This window comes from Tachyglossus aculeatus, chromosome 11 (assembly GCF_015852505.1).
Source record: "Tachyglossus aculeatus isolate mTacAcu1 chromosome 11, mTacAcu1.pri, whole genome shotgun sequence".
NCBI classification, from domain to species: Eukaryota; Metazoa; Chordata; class Mammalia; order Monotremata; family Tachyglossidae; genus Tachyglossus; species Tachyglossus aculeatus.
The window spans coordinates 34,106,003-34,126,071 of record NC_052076.1 but is presented as its reverse complement, the minus strand read 5'-3'; the positions used below and the strand labels follow the sequence as shown (position 1 = coordinate 34,126,071).

The following is a 20,069-nucleotide window of genomic DNA, read 5'->3' as shown; positions in this document are numbered from 1 at the left end:
ATTGCAGCCAGGCAAGAGAGTCTGCTCTTCTGGCCAACACAGAGATTGTTCTTTAAAATACTCTAATTGAAATGCAGATATCGCTCTCACAAGTACTGTGGCTTTGGAGGCCTCTGGGTTAGCTTCATTAGAGCCAAGTGATTAGGAGAGGGTTTGACTAATTGGTGTGGCTCCCTACCAGCCAGCAGACACTTAAACGCAATGCTATCATTTGAGCACAGTATCACTGGTCTTTTTATGATCATTATCATTATCATCGAATCCTCAAATCTCTCCTCTATCACTTTCTCTCTGCCCTTCTAAGTCAGAAATATTCTATTTGGACTCACGGGGGTTGAGGGGGGCCTGGAACAAAGAGAAGCATTTCAGACCAGAAACCCAAGCAACGTCTCACCCGGCAGTTAACCAGAGAAACACGGCCTCAAAAATAAATAAATAAATAGTCGAAATAAAGTTCCCTCCTTAGGATCAGCTTCCTTCCTCTTTCAGAAGCTGCGTAAGCATTCCCACTTCCGACAGGCAGCGAATATCTGCAGCATTTTTCCTGGATGGATTAGTTGACAGTCTACCCCGGAGCAAATGGGAGGCTCCTGTAATCCTGCTGAGGCAGCACTGCTGCGCAGAAAGCATGTTATTGAAAGACAGGACTATTAAAACATGCTTCAACTCCTTGACGTGAAGGCTCCGTTTCTCAGAAAAGCCAGGTCTGTGAGCTTCTCCAAAGGGCCATTTTTACAGAGGGGAAGAAATAATCATCATGACTCCCTCTTGCCGGAACACTTTAAAAGCTAACGTCAGACATTTCGGAAGTTGGAGCCACCCCAGGATGTCCCCCAAACTGATTTCCTGGAATGAAAAGGGAAAGAGGGGAGGCTAGGGCTCAAGACAAATTCAAGCGTATCCCATCTTCCTTCAGGACAGAGGGATATCTTCAAGGGCGCTTCAGATGAAAAAAACCAAACTGTTTTCCTAAACGATCTAGGGAGCGTCAAACCCTCTGAATGCCTTCCAAAACAGCAATCCGATTACGTGCCTTACAACGTGGGTACGGACAGGGGTTTGGTAAAGATGCACTGCTCTGGGGAATAATCTACGAGCTCTTCCACCCAAATGAGAATTCCCTCGGTGGATTTCTGAAGACACACTGTGGACTGGAAATCCCAGCGCAATCTGGTAACTAGGAGGGACCTTATCTCAATGCTAGAGACAAGCGGCTCTGAAAGAAAAGTACAAAACATTCATTTTTAGCAGTTGTCCAAGATGAGTCCCCTCCAAGTTAAGGTGGCGGGGGGTGGGGGGGTAGAGGAGGGGGATGTCACAGGGCTGTAATGTAACCATCTGCACCTCACTTGTTACACACCACATTTTCCTGCCCAACCCACACAAGACACCTAAGCAGTGACTGCAAAAAGGCTCATGAACAGGAACGTGTTTTCAGCTTACACATAAGAAGATTAGCCTCTTTTCTGACCCAATGGTGGTTTCCTGGAATCCACCTGTCCGATAGTAGGCCCCCAGAGCAGTCGGGGGGCTGAAGTCGGCTCGCTCTCTGGGCCCGAGGGTCAACTGGGGGACACGGTGTCGGTTAGATAGGACCCCGGAGTTGGAAACGGGAAGCGAGTGTTCCCTGCTGCCTCAGTTTCATTCATTCAGTCGTATTTATAGAGTGCTTACTGTGTGCGGAGCACTGTACAATACAACAATAAACAGACACAGTCCCTGCCCACAACGAGCTTACAGTCCAGAGGAACGAGCTTCAGCAGTGGTGACCTTCATTTCAAGTGCTGGGGGTCCCTTTGGAAGAGTGCTCCCTCCCTTTCCATTTCCAGGCCAGCGCACGATCGAGGCCGTGGTCCGACCACCGGGACCGCAGAGTTGCTTCCAGAGCATTTTTGTTGACCCGACGATCGTGATTTCGCTTAAAAAGCAAGCTCAGCTTTCTGGTTAAGGCTAATGGCACTAAGGAACACTTAAGGTCCCTTGAGAAAACGACAAAGCATAGTTCTTGCACCGTGAAGATCGCCCGTGAATCTCTTTACCAACGTTTGTAATAAAATATGCATGACAGCTTTGAAGTGAACCGCCTAGGACACTAAGTTAAAGACTTCTTCTATTTCCTTCAAAATAGGCCTCCACCAGTCTTGGTAATTTTACTCAAGCCACCTGAGAAAGTACGGCAAGAAAGCCTCCATTCCCTTCCAAGTCTGGGGCCGTTGGCTGTACTTATTCCTCAGTATCAAGTAACACCCACGACTATCATCCCGCTTTGACTTCCTGAAAGCCGTCGTCGCAGAGACAGGTGCAACAACTCGAGTCAGCGACAGCAGGCCAGAATACGGCCCGGGATCCTAGCTGAATTCATTTGCTAAACACCAAAACACAAAGGACATGTTTATCTCTAGGTTCTGGAAGTACACCTGATGTCCTTTCTGCATATAAGCTGACACGAACATGATCTGGATGTCTCTTCTTCAATGAAACGTTTGCACCCTTGCCATCCGACCCGGAAATCTTTCCTGAGCCCAGGTGTTCCAAAGGATCCGTGGAGGAACAAGCCCTTCCTGAAATGCATCCTCCTGAGTAGGGATGGCCCATCTGCCCTCCCATAAATGGCCCCTAATATGACGTAGGGGGTTTCTAAATCTAGCTAAACTCAACCAGCCTCCTTTAGCCAGGGCAGGGTTGTTGTTCCATGCAAACTCGGCAAGGGCCTGAATGTTTGCTTCTGGAGAATGACACATTCCTAGTCGAGTTAAGGTCACATCTGCCCTCCAGAGAAACTCTAATCCCATCGGGGGGAGAAAAAGAATGGGGGAGGGCAGAAGACTAGCACCTCCAGGCAGGGAAAGGCATGGGGCAAGAAATTGTTTTCTAGGAAGAATGACCATCAAAGTTTGGGCCACTTTGGCCCACCTCGATTTTTATTTTTTAATGCCCCCCCCCCGGCACTCCCCTAGGGCAATGCTTCCCCAACCCAGACTGTGAGTTTGTTGCGGGCAGGGAATGTCACTGTTTATTGTTGTACTGTATTTTCCCAAGCGCTCAGTATAGTGCTGTGCACACAGTAAGCGCTTAATAAATAATACTGACTGGATGAATGAATAAAAGGTGGGTGATGTTGTCCACATCTGGAATGCACTTGGCTCAAACATTCAATCAATCAAATTTATTGAGCCTCTATGGGCGGAGCACTCGATTGTACTTTGCTGCCCAAGTCTATTTCAACAAAGGCATTTTTTATTTATAGCTTAGGTTAAAGCACACAAATGGGTCCCTCAAGGCTTACCATTCAGCAGCCTGACTATTTCTACGGTAAACAGCAAATGGGTGGCAAATGTAAAGTATTTACTGAACTGCTACTTTGTGCAGAGCACTGTACTAAGTGCTAGGGAGAGTACAATAGACATAGGGGAGACGGCTCCAGTGCACAAGGAGCTTACAAATGAATGGGGGAAATGGACACACAATCATTTACAGAAAGGGGGAAGAATGTTTAAGAAGAGGGCATGCATATCAAAATGGACAAAAGTGTGATATGAGCTTGTGAGTGCTGACGTGACCTGGAGAAAAGATAAAATAATCCAAGACAACTTTCTGGAGGAGGTGGGACTTCAGACCTGTGGCCTAGTGGATAATAATAATGGCATTTATTAAGTGCTTACTATATGCAAAGCACTGTTCTAAGCACTGGGGAAGTTAAAAGGTGATCAGGTTGTCCCACGGGGGGCTCACAGTCTTAATCCCCATTTTACAGATGAGGGAACTGAGGCACGGAGAAGCTAAGTGACTTGCCCAAAGTCACACAGCTGACAATTGGCAGAGCCGGGGTTTGAACCCATGACCTCTGACTCCAAAGCCCGGGCTCTTTCCACTGAGCCACGCTGCTTTTCTGGATAAGGCAAGGGCCTGGGAGTAGGAAGGGCCTGGGTTCTAATTCTGGCTCCACGATTTGTCTGCTGGTGACTGTGGGCAAGTCACTTCACTGTGCCTCAATTACCTCATCTGTAAAATGAGGGTGAAGACTGTGGGCCCCATCTGGGACAGGTACTGTGTCCAACCTGATTAGCTTGTACCTACCCCAGCGCTTAGTACAGTGCCTGGGCCCACAGTAAGTACTTAAAAAACATTTGATGGGGACAGCTGTGTCCCAACAAATTTGAAGGGAGAGGGAGTGAGTCGAGAGGACGTGAGAAAGAGGTCAGTGGTGGGGAAAAACAAGAACGAGACACGCTGAGTATGATCGTTGGGTGGAAACGGAGAGCGTGAACGGGGCTGCGGTAGAAGAGAATGGATAGAGAGGGAGCTGAAGTCTGATGCCAACGGTCGACGGTTTCTGGTTGACGCAAAGGGGCATAGATAACCACCGAAGGCTTTCGAGGAGAGGAGAGCCGTGGGATGAGTGGCTTTTTAGGAAGATGATCTGAGTCACAGAGGCAAGTAAAGATCAGAGATGGGGGAGAGGCTGACATCTGCCATAACAGTCCAGCTGGCATATGACAAGCTTCAATCGATCAGTCATATTTACTGAGCACTTACTGTGGGCAGAACACTTGTAAAATATAACAGCATTGGTAAGCATGTTCCCCACCCACAAGGAGAGTACCATTTAGACTATAAATTCTAGACTATAAGCTCGTTGTGGGCAAGGAATGTGACTACCAACTCTGTCATCTTGTATATACTGTACACTCCCAAGTGCTTAGTAACGTGCTCTGCACACAATAAGCACTTAAATATGACTGGGACACAGTGGGACAAATATGTTGGGACAGTGCTCTGCACACAGTAAGCGCTCATTAAATACGACTGAATGAATGCATGAATGATTGATTTTGGGAACCACCAGGGTAGTGGGCATTGGGATGAAGAAGAGGCAGATGGGGATTTGGGGGGAAAACGAGTAAGATTTAGAGAAGGACTGAATGGGAGAGCTGAAAGAGGTAAAGGAGTCAAGAACAAGTCCATGGTTGTGGGCTTCAGAGACAGGGAGGATGGGAGTGTTGTCAAAAGGGATGGGAGAAGAGGGTTTGGAGGGAGAAGAGGAGTCCATGTCGGTGAAACAACCAGATGGAGCTGTCCTGCCAACAAGGGACACTGCAAGAGAGTGGATGGGGAAAGGTCAAGGCTAGTGAGATCGATTTAGGACTCACCCGCCTAGAGGGGTGGTTGAAGACACATAAATGGATGAGCTCAGAGGAGACCCAGAGCAGGGCCTTGAAGGACCCCCCCGCCATCAGTTAGGAAGGAAGAAACAGAATGAGAGTTAGTGAAAAAATAAAGAACAGAAAGGTAGAAGGAGAACCGGGATAGAACTGAAAAAAATATTCTTGACAATTGCTCCAGCTCTTTCCATGGAGGTAGAAAACAAGATCTGGAATCCCAGAAAAGATGGCGGCCTGCCACTGTACGGGGTCCCCGCTGGGAGGCTGATGACGATCCTTCACCGCATGCCTGCTTGGGCAAATGGTGACATTTCCCAGGGTAACAAGCATTGTTTGGTATTTCCATTCCCCCATTTGTTCTCCAATCCTAATTTCTAGAAAATGAGTCCCCTTTAGGACACCCTAATCTTTCTTAAAAGACAGTACTACCACTTAGTTCTACGTTCTGTCCAAACTCTTAAGTCTTCCATCTCGGATAAAGGAGAAACAGTTTCCCCTGTCCCAGCTCCACAGCACTTATGTACATATCAGTAATTTATTTAATTATATTAACGCCTGTCTCCCCCTCTAGACTGTAAACTCACTGTGGGCCTGGACTGTGTCTGTTTTATGGTATATCGTACTCTCCCGAGCGCTCAATACAGTGCTCTTCACACAGTAAGCTTTCAACCAATACGACTGACTGAATGAATGAAAGTTTCTTTTACGAAGTAGGTGGCTGCACAGGAAACAATATTATAGCAAAGTATCTTGGAGCATGCGTATTTTTGCAGGTAAACTCCGGCCCAAATCTGTCCGGGGCCAATCTACCATTTGCAGGTCTTGCTGAGTTCATTGCTCCTGGAACCAAATACCATTAGTCCTGACTCCAAGTCAGCCCCCGGGGCCTGGAATTCAACTTTCCTAACTGACCGACACATTGCACTTCAGGCTTGGCCAGACCCCAGTCCTCTACCCCCTTCTGCTGCCACTTTGGGGCAACCTCGGGGCAGATCTCAGAGGGCCCAAGACCACAGGAATCCTGTTTAAATGAGGCAGGTGTGGGACAGAGCTCATTCTGAGGCACCACCAATAGTCTAAGCTCTGTCACTGGCCCAACGTACACCCTCCGGTTTCTCAGCCTCAGTTTCCCTAGTTGTACAATAAGGACAAGGCCTACCTCCTCCTGCCTCCCGGGGACGGTGCAAGGATGGAATGAGATCACTGATGTGAAAGGGCTTTGAAAATAGAAGAGCATTAGGCAAATTCAAAGTTCCAATACTAGGACGTATGCACTGTAGAGACTGGCTACACTGAAAAAGGAATGCTTTTTCTAATGCATTTTTTAACAATACAATCCCACCCATTTTCCTAAAACTGTTCAGCCTGAACGAACGGGAAGCACTTGAACATTATCCCGGCACAAAGCTGGGCTCAGACACCTGTGGCTAATAGCTGCAAGGTAATTGGGACAAGAAACATTATTCCCAGCCTGAAGCAGGGCAAGGTGATTTGAACAGGACAAACTATACCAGGCTTATTCTTTAGATTTCAAATGAGGCAAGGCTAAACTTTTGCAGAAAAAATATCCCATCTGCATGACCTCAATCTTAACATTTTTCAGGCCTTGCTGTGACGAACTGCAACAAAAGTGAACTACTAGCAAATCCTCCCCTATTGCCTTCAAACTAACAAATCAAATACCGTCCAGCTCTGGGCACAATCTGTGACATCAATCAATTTATCAATGGTATTTACTGAGAGCTTACCGTGTGCAGAGCACTGTACTAAACACCATTCTGTACATGCTCACGAGCTGCCATTAGGCTTGCCCCAAGCAGACTCAGCAGTTATGGAATCCCAGCTGAAGAGATGAACATAAACCACATGAGTATGTACCCCGGTGCTTAGTACAGTGCCTGGCACGTAGTAAGCGCTTAACAAATACCATTAAAAAAAAAAAAGAGTAATCCATCTGCAACCTTCATCTAAAGCCAAAACGAAAGATGATCTGTTCAATGCTATGTTCTGCTTTCTCCTCCTACACAAGAAGCACCAAAATGAGGAAATCGGGTAGGGAGAAACGACTATTTTTATAAAATGCACCACCCACAAACTACACTAGCTCAGTTCATGAGGAGACACAGGAAACCGAGCCAAAAGGGAATACCACAATCCATACTGAAAAATCATATTATAGAAATCTATTTTTGCATGTGTGCTTTTAATTCAAATGAAAGAAACTATCGCTGCAAAGACATCTTCCCTCCTGCCAGCCACTACTAAGACACTGTCTCTGGTGTTATTTCCACATTTCTCTGGCTCGCAGTCCTAACAGAAAGGAGATTGCATGAAAAACGAACCAACCCAGTTCCCTTTCTGTTCTGAGCTTCTGGGAAAAATTCTTTAAAACCATTTCTCATTTCCAAACCCTAGAGCCTCGCTACACTGAAAAAGGAACTTTTTTTCTAATACATTTTTTAACAATACAATCCCACCCAGTTTCCTAAAGCTGTTCAGCCTGAACAAACGGGAAGCACTTGAACATTATCCCCACACACAGCTGGGCTCAGACACCTGTGGCTAATAGCTGCAAGGTAATTGGGACAAGAAACATTATTCCCAGCCTGAAGCAGGGCAAGGTGATTTGAACAAGACAAACTACACCAGGCTTATTCTTTAGATTTCAAATGAGGCAAGACTAAACTTTTGCAGCTAAGGTATTCGGTGTTTTCTCTGTTCATTTGCTAATGCAGAAGGCAGCCTCCACTCCGGAGGAAAAACGCTTCCTGTTTCCATTTGCACAGGGGTCTTAAAAATCATGGCCTGCCACCTTCCCCTTAACTCACTCTCCTCCCCTCCCGCCTCCAAAGCAACTCACGATACCTAGAATTCAGGGAAGCCTGGATCGGATCGTTTAGCACGTATCCAGGTCAGAAAGCATATTCTAGCACACACACACACATATCCAATTCGCAGGAATTTATAAAGTGTCGCCGTTACCTGGGTTGAGAGTTCTCTTCGTACATTCGCTCTTTCCCTTCCTTAAAGAGGCTGATGGTCTGCTTGGTCTTCTTCATCAGGTTTTCCATGAAGACCCTGAAGTACTCATTTTCTCCAAGCGTCTCCATCTTACCCTCGTATCTTGACAAGATGGTGCGCAGATGCTGGTAGGTATCTGGCAGCAGGTCTAAGATATACGGCGGGCTGTTCTTTAAAGCCAGTTTGGGGTTCTGACATAAACGCACCACCTGAAAGAAATTGACCAGAAGTCACTTGGCTGTCTGGGGCACTTTAAAAGCTACGAGCAAATAACTCACTGAACGGTCCCATAACTGAGTCTTCAAAACCGAAAGAGGGCCCGAGGAGGGTGTGCCGTGCCCCACTGCCTAAATCTCGATTAAAAAAACAATACCTTGAACTTTCTGGGCAGCGATATATGTTGAATCAGAAAAATGTGTAAGCACATGACAATAAATCATATTTTAGGAACCCAGTGCCACTTTCTAAATACTTCAGGGAAAAGAGCGCATAATGCATACTAGAAGGAAAGGAATCGATCAGTTGTACTTATTGAGCACTTACTCTGCCAGGAAGGCAGCTGAAATCAATAAATACGATTGATGATGATGATGATGATCACATTAGTTCTCATTTACACTACACATTAATCTCAAAATTAATCAATCATTGGCATTTATGGGTGCTCACTGTGTTCAGAGCCCTGCACTAAGCGCTTGGGCGAGTACAGTATAACAGAACAAACACTATTCATTCAATCGTATTTATTGAGTGCTTACTATGTGCACAGCACTGTACTAGGCGCTTGGGAAGTACAAGTCAGCAACATATAGAGACGGTCCCTACCCAACAACGGGCTCACAGTCTAGAAGGGGGAGACAGACAACAAAAAACATGTACACAGGTGAACAAAAACATGCAGACAATATAAGACTAGACTGTAAGCTCATCGTGAGCAGGGAACACGTCTGCCAACTGTTATACTCTCCCAAGCGCTTAGTACAGAGCTCTGCACACAGTAAGCACTCAATTAATACGGTTGACTGACTGATATAATGCTGGCTACGAAGACCGAACAAAGATCAGTATCGCACACTGAAGGCAGAGCTATCCAAACTCCCACCTGCAGGAAGGATGACATTTTAATGGTAAAAACAATCTATACATTCCAGTCACTTCTGCTTTCCGTTCCTCTCCACTAGGCCATTTGGTTTTTCTCTCTTGCTTCCAATTAGAAAATTGGCTATTTTGCATCCGAAGAGAATTAGGTCTGGCCAAGACAAACTTGAGCTCGTTCCCACCGTAACCTGTCCCGTGGAGAAGATGTTCATTCATTCATTCAATCGTATTTATTGAGCGCTTACTGTGTGCAGAGCACTGTACTAAGTGCTTGGGAAGTACAAGTTGGCAACATACAGAGACGGTCCCTACCCAACAACGGGCTCACAGTCTAGAAGGGGGAGACAAACGACAAAACAAAACGTCTGAGTCACCTGACTTTATTGATTCAAACTCAAGAATTTCTTGCATTTATATGGAGCCTCCATGAAACTCAAAGCCTCTTAGATTATTATCGTTATGGTATTTGTTCAGCTCTCATCAAACACTGTTCTGAGTGCTGAGGTAGATAAAAGATAGCACTACAGAGTCACACCAATATCCTGGTTAACATTGTTACACAAATACCACAGCCGCCCTGAACGTGTGGTTTCTTAGACGATAGAAATGTAGAAGTCAGAAAGCTAACCCCTTTTGATTGTGTGTCCACAGTGGGGAGAGTGCTACACTACACACAGCAATGACTAACAAAGAAGGAGAGCCAAGTGGCGCCGTCCGGAATCAGAAACTCTAATTTGAGAGACCAGACCAAGTTCACGGATACACGTTATCGTCTTTTTTGTCTTCAATGGCGAGGCCACTAAGGGTGAAGCTTACCCTTGGGTGTGCAGAAGGCTAATATACAGTTTAACAGAAAACATAAGTAAGGTGAAAAAGAAACATAAGATATGATTCATTCATTCAATCGTATTTATTGAGCGCTTACTGTGTGCAGAGCACTGTACTAAGCGCTTGGGAAGTGCAAGTTGGCAACATATAGAGACGGTCCCGACCCAACAATGGGCTCACAGTCTAGAAGGGGGATGAAAGACTACAACTGGTACACATCCTTCAGAGATGAAGAAGTACTGTGCCTTCTCTAAACTGTAAGCTCATTGTGGGCAGGGACTGTGTCTGCTAATTCTGTGGTACTGTGCTCTCCCAAGCGCTTAGTACAGTGCTCTGCACCCAGTAAGCGCTCGATAAATACCACTGACTGAGGCTGCTGAGCAATAGCGATGCCTCGAGTCAGGAAGGGTCACTCTGGGAAGGCTTCATGGAGGGTGGGGTTTGGGGAGCTTTGAGTTCTAAAAATAGTCGTCAGATCTAAAGGTTGCTAGCTACTTTAATCAGTAAACCAATACTGATTAAAGGGGTAAAGAACTGTACTAAGTGCTAGGGAAAGTATTACCAAGGCAACAAAAACATGACCCCTGCCTTCAGGGAGGCTGCAGACTAATGGGGAACACAGGCCCAAAATTATTTACAGAGAGGAGGAAAAGGAGAGTGGGAGGTTAGAAAATTGGCTATTTTGCATCTGAAGAGAATTAGGTCTGGCCAAGACAAACTTGAGCTCATTCCCACCATAACCTGTCCTGTGGAGAAGATGTTCATTCATTCATTCAGTCGTATTTATTGAGCGCTTACTGTGTGCAGAGCACCGTACTAAGTGCTTGGGAAGTACAAGCTGGCAACATACAGAGACAGTCTAGAAGGGGGATGAAAGACTACAACTGGTACACATCCTTCAGAGATGAATAAGTACTGTGCCTTCTCTAAACTGTAAGCTCATTGTGGGCAGGGACTGTGTCTGCTAATTCTGTGGTACTGTGCTCTCCCAAGCGCTTAGTACAGTGCTCTGCACCCAGCAAGCGCTCGATAAATACCACTGACTGAGGTAGAAGTACAAGTTTTAGACTGTGAGCCCAATGTTGGGTAGGGACTGTATATGTTGCCAATTTGTACTTCCCAAGCGCTTAGTACAGTGCTCTGCACATAGTAAGCGCTCAATAAATACGATTGATGATGACTGAGGTGGAGATGACGATGAATAAATCGATACGCACAAAAGTACTATGGGTGGTTTAGAGTGCCCAAGTATTGAGATGATGCTTAATTGAGAGATCAAGTGAAACAATTGATGTGAAAGCACCTTGAAAGGTAAAAAGGCTACGCAAAACAACGATCAGATATTAAGAGCTGAGGCAGTAGATGGGAAGATGTGACCTGAGGAGCAGGAAAATTAATCTAGGAAAGCCTCCTGGAGGAGGTTGGATTTCAGGAGGATTTTGAAGCTGAGGAAGATGGGTAAATTTGAAGGGGAGAGGAATTTTCAGGTAGCGGGAAGGATGGGAGCAAGGGATCAGAGGTGGAAGAGGAAAGAAGGAGGAATAGGATCATCATCATCGTCATCAATCGTATTTATTGAGCGCTTACTATGTGCAGAGCACTGTACTAAGCGCTTGGGAAGTACAAATTGGCAACATATGAGGTGCAGTGAGAAAGTTAGCTTGGGAGGGATGAATAGCGGGAGAAGACAGTTGATGAGTAAGAGGGAGAAGGCTGACGGAGGGCCTTAAAGCCCCTTCAGAGCCCTCCAAAAATTCCACCACCTCCTCCGACAAGCCTTCCCCGACTAAGCCGGTGGCCTGGAGTAAACCAATCAGTAGAACAATTAATTGTATTTACTGAGTGCTTACTGTGTGCAGAGCTCTGTACTAAGAGCCCTGGGAGAGTTCAGTATAACAGAGTTGGTAGACATGTTTCCTGACCACAACGAGTTTACAAAGTGGACAGTCCTGGGAGTCCGAGGACCTGGCTTCTAATCCCAGCTCTGCCACTTGTTGGCTGTGTGACCTTGGGCACATCACTTAACTTCTCTGTGCCTGTTACGGTAACTCATCTGTAAAACGGGGATTAAATCCTACTCCCTCCTACTTAGACTGTTGAACAGGGACTGTGGACAACCCAATCCTTTATCTACTCCAGTGTTTAGTACAAAGCTTAACACATAGTAAGCACTTAAGTACCATTTAATAATAAAAAAAAATAGTTTGGCCAAATCTCATCAAACCTTCAGTCAGTTCCCTCTCGTACTTGTGTATGGTTTATTCAATGATGTTCATCTTCGGCACTTGTTTAAATATAGGCATATTTGATATTTCCATGTATATCTGCTCAGTTGGAGAGTGCAGACTCCCTGTGGTCAGTACCTTCTCACGCTCCGAGAAGCAGTGGATGGAGCACAGGCCTGGGAGTGGGCTGGGTTCTAATCCCAGCTCTCCCACACGTCGGCTGTTTAAACTTGAGCAAGTCACTTCACTTCTCTGTGCCTCAGTTACCTCACCTGTCAAATGGGGATTGAGACTGTGAGCCCCAAGAGGGGCACGGACTACTTTCACCTTGAATACCTTGTATCTAACCCACCACTTCCCCTCTCAGGGTCACAACTGGAGCGTTCCCAGTACTCTACCAGTCTCGACTACAGGAGGGAGAGTCGGGCAGAGGCATATCCATTTCATTCCCAGCTTGGGAAGTGGCTACCGAGCGGAAGGCAACTGCTACAAGTCAAAACTCACCTATGCTGGGCGGCAGTGGCAAGGAAGAGAATCAAGGGCGAAGACTCGGGTTTACTGCGCGGAGGAAAGCAGTGGTAAACCACTTCTGCATTTTTACCAAGAAAACTCTATGGATAAACTACCAGAATGACTGCAGATGGAGGTGGGGGGTTTGGGGAGAGATGCATCCATGACGCCGCTGTGGGTCGAAGACGATTCGATGGCGAAAGGCAAGACCCCAGCGCTTGGTACAGTGCCTGGGGCAAAGTAAACACTTAATACCATAAAAAAGTATCATGTCTTACAGAGGCTCCTGATGTGTCTCCCAGGCATTCAGTACAGTACCCAGGAGGCCCTCAATAAATACCATAACTACTAATGCCGATGCTCAAGAGTTACAGCTCCATGCGGGTGTGGAATGGCTCCCAAATACACACAGTAAGCACTCGATAAATACGACTGATTGACTGATTTAGTGAGTGGAGAAATCTCTGCAGAATGCTTTAGAAAAATAACCTGGGCAGCAGTGTGAAGTGAGCCCACTGTTGGGTAGGGACTGTCTCTATATGTTGCCAATTTGTACTTCCCAAGTGCTTAGTACAGTGCTCTGCACATAGTAAGCGCTCAATAAATACGATTGATGATGTTCGTGAGATCATCCACTTGATCAAAGAGTCGGGATAAAACTGCGCAGGGCACGTTTTTCTGAGCCTCTCGCTACGGAGAACTTCTTTGGCTCCTGAAATCGAGCCAGTCTAGTCGTTTCTGCCCTGATGGATGCTTTCATTACACGACTGAGCTAGAGCACGCTCAAAGAATTAGGGAATGTTCTCCCTAGGACAGGAATGTGTTCTGGAATACAGGATCGATAGGTTGGTGCAAATACAACCGGCGTAGCTAGAAGCAGTGTGTGGACATCCCGGCGGGGAGAGGAGAAAGGGAGTGTCGGTCATCATCATCATCATCAATTGTATTTATTGAGCGCTTACTGTGTGCAGAGCACTGTACTAAGCGCTTGGGAAGCACAAGTTGGCAACATATAGAGACAGTCCCTACCCAATAGTGGGCTCACAGTCTAAAAGACTATCAAAGGGTCAAAGGGTGAAGCGGTCGTGTGCCCCAACCTCTGCCTCAGCCGTCTGAGGCACCCCGGGCTCGGGAGTCAGGAGACCCGGGTTCTAGTCCCGGTCACTCATTCAATAGAATTTATTGAGCGTTTACTGTGTGGAGAGGACAGTACTAAGTGCTCTCTCCACTTCAATCCATACTTCATGCTGCTGCCCGGATTATCTTTGTCCAGAAACGCTCTGGGCATATTACTCCCCTCCTCAAAAATCTCCAGTGGCTACCAATCAATCTGCGCATCAGGCAGAAACTCCTCACCCTGGGCTTCAAGGCTGTCCATCACCTCGCCCCCTCCTACCTCACCTCCCTTCTCTCCTTCTCCAGCCCAGCCCGCAACCTCCGCTCCTCCGCCGCTAATCTCCTCACTGTACCTCGTTCTCGCCTGTCCCGCCGTCGACCCCCGGGCCACGTCATCCCCCGGGCCTGGAATGCCCTCCCTCTGCCCCTCCGCCAAGCTAGCTCTCTTCCTCCCTTCAAGGCCCTGCTGAGAGCTCACCTCCTCCAGGAGGCCTTCCCAGACTGAGCCCCTTCCTTCCTCTCCCCCTCGTCCCCCTCTCCATCCCCCCATCTTACCTCCTTCCCTTCCCCACAGCACCTGTATATATGTATATATGGTTGTACATATTTATTACTCTATTTATTTATTTATTTATTTTACTTGTACATTTCTATCCTATTTATCTTATTTTGTTGGTATGTTTGGTTCTGTTCTCTGTCTCCCCCTTTTAGACTGTGAGCCCACTGTTGGGTAGGGACTGTCTCTATGTGTTGCCAATTTGTACTTCCCAAGCGCTTAGTACAGTGCTCTGCACATAGTAAGTGCTCAATAAATACGATTGATTGATTGATTGATTGATTGCCTGGGAGAGTACAGTATAACAATAAACAGATCCAATCCCCGCCCACAGCAAGCTTACAGACTCCCACCTCTTGCCCACCTTGCAGCTTTGAGCAAGTCACTTCATTCTCCCCCTTTTAGACTGTGAGCCCACTGTTGGGTAGGGACTGTCTCTATGTGTTGCTAACTTGTACTTCCCAAGCGCTTAGTACAGTGCTCTGCACACAGTAAGCGCTCAATAAATACGATTGATTGATTGATTGATTGATCCCTCTGTGCCTCCTCATAAACAAGCTGCTGAGAAGCAGCGTGGCTCAGTGGAAAGAGCCCGGGCTTTGGAGTCAGAGGTCAGGGGTTCAAATCCCACCTCCGCCAATTGTCAGCTGCGTGACTTTGGGCAAGTCACTTGACTTCTCCAGGCCTCAGTTCCCTCATCTGCAAAATGGGGCTGAAGACTGTGAGCCCCCCGTGGGACAACCTGATCACCTTGCAACCTCCCCAGCGCTTAGAACAGTGCTTTGCACATAGTAAGCGTTTTAATAAATGCCACTATTATTATTATTATTATAAACGGGGACAAACTCCCCGCTCTCCCTCCTTCTTACAGTGGGGGTCCTGCTTGGGGCAGGGACAATCTCCAATCTGATTATGGGGAACATACCCTAGGGTTTGACACAGAGTAAGCACTTAATAAACAACATCTTTCTTATTACAGTGCATAACGTTTTATTTACTGTATTGTCCTTTGTGATTCTCTGGATTTTTGAAGCTTTACGGTATTACAAGATGTACATCATCATCATCAATCGTATTTATTGAGCGCTTACTGTGTGCAGAGCACTGGACTAAGCGCTTGGGAAGTACAAGTTGGCAACATATAGAGACAGTCCCTACCCAACAGTGGGCTCACAGTCTAAAAGACTAAAGTCTAAAAGTCTAAAAGTCTAAAAATGTCAATGGCATTCATTGAGCATTTACTATGGGCAGAGCACTGTCCTAAGCACTTGGGAGAATACAATATAACAGAGTTGGCAGGCACATTCCCTGCCCACACTGAGCTTCCAGTCTAGAGGATATCCTTGAACTCTCCCATTTCCCTTACCGGTAGTTTATTTTAACGTCTGTCTCCCCCTCTAGCCTGTAAGATCCTTGAGGGCAGGGATCATGCCTGCCGACTCTACTGAATTCTACTCTCCCCAGCGTTCAATCCAGTGCTCTGCACACAGTAAGTGCTCAATAAATGCCACTGAAGGAGTGATTGATTTAGATACACGGACAGAACAGTGAATGCCAAGACTGTAAATCACCTCTGCGAGTGACGGATGCCACGACAGAGGAATTTGCGTCGGGAAACATTTACCCGCAACCCCTTAATTCCCACTGAATCAATGGTCATTATAATGCAATATTCCCATAATGCAAGCTTCTTCCAGAACACAACTACGGTGGTACGGCAGAAATGACTACGCTTCAAATGAACGGAGGAACTTGCATCAGGCAAATCCCTGGGGAGCGAGAGGGGAAAAGAGAGAGGGAGGAACAAGCCTTGACAACCCGCCCCCTCTAGAAAAGCTTTCAGGAAGGGTCCCAAGTGAACGTTTCACATCCGAAGTTAACATTAGCGGCATGGATAAGTGCTCCAATGAGTCTGGGCATTGGCCGGCTTAATTTTCCACCCCTGAATTAGGAAACACAACTTCCTTAACAATAGAAGCGGGGGAGAAAAGCATTCGCAACCCTCCATTGTCAAGAGCAAGGAAGAAAAGAGCTGCAACGTCAACTGCCTTGCTACCGAGTTTGTCCTCCATTTGGCAAACTTTATATTGTTTTCTTAGTCCTGCAGCAATACAAATGGCTGCCTTTTGTTTACTTCTCGGCCTGGGTACTTGCGGCATCATTCCCGACAACGTCAAAGGAATGTGCACAGCCCTGGGAGACAGACCAGCAGCGCCCCGTTCCATACCCTATACTCCTTTTCCCATACATAGTCCTCTTTTCCCTGGGTTGCTCCCTCGGCCGCCCGAAGGAGTCTCGAATCTGCAGGAGAAAACTGGAAAATGACTTCAATCGTGGTAGATGAAGCGCTGAGCTTCAGCCTTAAAATTTAGCTTTAAAGAGTTAAAGTTTGGGAGAGAAAACGAGCGTCTAATTCAGTTTCGGACTCCTTGCGAGTCCTTCAAGCTCTGAAAGGAGCTTTAGACTGTGAGCCCACTGTTTTTAGACTGTGAGCCCACTGCTGGGTAGGGACTGTCTCTATATGTTGCCAATTTGTACTTCCCAAGCGCTTAGTACAGTGCTCTGCACATAGTAAGCGCTCAATAAATACGATTGATGATGATGATGAAAGGAGTTTGCTTCTGCTTTTCCAAGTCCCGCCCCGCGCTCCTCCAGAAGCAGTCCTGAGCATCTCTGTGATCTTGTGGATGGGGAATAATAGGCCTGGGATTCAGCAGTTCTACGATCTAATCCCGGCCCTGCCCCTTGCCTGATGTGTGACCCTGGGAAAGTCGCTTCACTTCCTCAGCTACCTCATCTGTAAAGTGGGGATAAAACACACATTCTCCCTCCCAAACTGTGAGCCCTATGTGGGGTAGGGACTGTGTCCAATCTGTTCGTCCGATCATCCTCTGGACTGTAATCTCGTTGAGGGCAGGGAATGTGTCTGTTTACTGTTGTACTCTTCCAAGTGCTTAGTACAGTGCTGTGCACACCGTAAGCGCTCAATACGACTGAATGAATCCCAGTCCTTAGGTCAGTGCTTTGTACACAGTAAGAGTTTAACAAATACAACAATCATTATTATTACTGGCATTCCCACTACTACAAGCGCTCAACTTTTGCCACTCAGAAGATTCCTTCAATCTATCGTATTTATTGAGCGCTTACTGTGTGCAGAGCACTGTACTAAGCGCTGGGGAAGTACAAGTTGGCAGCATATAGAGACAGTCCCTACCCAACAACGGGCTCAGTCTAGAAGGTACCCTCTCGCTATCCGCTTTGACTTTCTTAGGCTAGACCAAGGGGGGACAAGCCCTTGTAATGGACATTACCTCACTTTTCAGAGCTCCCACCACGTTGATTTTCAGACCCCAAGCTCCCCAGGAGCCCTGAATACCTAAACACCAACTATGGGGATGAATATGTCCAACCTGATATTGTCTTACGGTATTTTTTACCGCACTCCCTATGCAGCAAACACTGATCTAAGGACTGAGATAGGCACGCGTTACTTACGTCGGTAGTTAGATAATAATGATGGTATTTGTGAAGCGCTTACTACGTGCCAAGCACTGTGCTGCGGTAGATATACAAGCTAATCAGGTTGTCCCACTTGGGGCTCACAGTCTTAATCCCCATTTTACAGATGAGGTAACTCTGGCACAGAGATGTTAAGTGGCTTGCCCTAGGTCACACAGCAGACAAGTGGCGGGATTAGAACCCACGTCCTCTGACTCCCAAATCCGAGCTCTTGCCACTAAGCCACGCTGCTTCTCAACTGTCCCGCATGAGGCTCACAGCCTAAGAGGGAGGTAGGGCTGAATCCCCATTTCACAGACGAGGTAACTAAGGCCCGGAGAAGTTGAGGACCTGCCCCAACACAAAGCGAACAATTGGCAAAGCTGGGATTAGAACCCAAGTCCTTCTGAGTCCCAGGCCCAGACTCTAACCACTAAGCCACAGCTACTTCTCAACTGGATTGGATCTTCCCTGGCGCTCAGCACATAGTAAGCAAGAGATTAACAAATAACACAATATTATTGTTATATTTCAAACCCATGGGGTTGGTCTGCGGGCTTTCCTCCTCACGGGTGTGGCGTACCCAAGCTCTGAGTATTTTCATCAGGCAGCAGGCTGAGTTAAGGTACAGCAACGATGAGGAGGGTGGGCTGCCACTTGTACATATTTGTACAGATTTATTACTCTATTTTACTTGTACATATTTACTATTCTATATTGTTAATGATGTGCATATAGCTATAATTCTATTTCTTCTGACGATTTTGACACCTGTCTACATGTTTTGTTTTGTTGTCTGTCTCCCCCTTCTAGACTGTGAGCCCGTTGCTGGGTAGGGACCGTCTCGATCTGTTGCTGACTTGTACTTCCCAAGCGCTTAGTACAGTGCTCTGCACACAGTAAGCGCTCAATAAATACGACAATGAATGAATCTCATCAGTCCCCACAAACCTTGGGGCTACCAAAAGCCCCAGAGTGCCCAGACCCTTTGTCCTTGACATAATTGCAGATCAGTACTTCCCAAGTGCTTAGAACAGTGCTCTGCACACAGTAAGCGCTCAATAAATACGATTGAATGAATGAATGAATTGGTACAGTGTTCTGCACACAGTAAGTGCTTAATAAATACCCTTGATGGATTGATAGGATGCATGTTAGAGTCTTTCTCCTTCATGTGACTTTTTTTAATCAGTGACTTGAGGCTCAGTACAGCTTTTAAATACACACCCTGCAATTCAAGTTGACATTATCAATCGTATTTATTGAGCGCTTACTGTGTGCACAGCACTGTACTAAGTGCTTGGGAAGTACAAGTTGGCAACATATAGAGACAGTCCCTACCCAACAGTGGGCTCACAGTCTCAAAGTGATTATAATTTTTTAAAACAAAGCAATTAGTAACTTGCATTTTATTTTCAATGAAGCTGTATCACTGAGTAATGGGCACCCAAAAAGGCCCTTAAATTCTTAATTACAGTTCTCCTTCACCCACTTATCAAAACTCTATTCAGGTTCCGAGCAATAATTGCTACATCAGATGCCTCAAATACCACCCTATGGCAGAACCACCCTTATTAAAAGCACTCTATCAGTGATCATCTGCAGCAAATAGCTAATTACCCATCCCATCGCTTTCAGGTATCTCGCGAGTGCACGTTATCTCCCGTCAAACCTTCCTGAACTTTCATTGAGGAAAAATGCAGCTCGACAAATCAAAGAGATGGGGGAAATCCTAGAGTGGCCCGAGTCCTCTTCCATATTTTCGGCCTTGGCTTGAGGCTATGTGAGGAAATGAGCTTTGTACTTACCGAGCAGTATCCTCCTGCACTTTGCACAGTCGCTCGACACTGTCCCCCCCTTTTAGACTGTGAGCCCACTGTTGGGTAGGGACTGCCTCTATATGTTGCCAACTTGTACTTCCCAAGCGCTTAGCACAGTGCTCTGCACACAGTAAGCGCTCAATAAATACGATTGATGATGATGATCTCACAGCGGCGAGTGGAAAAAGCACCCAGAAACCGCCTCCGAAGGACGGGCGGGGAGCGTCCGCTG

The 20,069-nt window shown here is 46.5% G+C and overlaps 1 protein-coding gene across 1 annotated transcript in view; it reads right to left on the bottom strand.

The window, feature by feature from the left end:
- The window catches only part of CBL (Cbl proto-oncogene), an 88,780-nt gene that overhangs the window by 49,466 nt on the left and 19,245 nt on the right, over positions 1-20,069 (bottom strand). Inside the window, 1 exon segment of the mRNA XM_038754494.1 lies at positions 8,145-8,392. Coding sequence (XP_038610422.1) covers positions 8,145-8,392 — 248 coding nt within the window.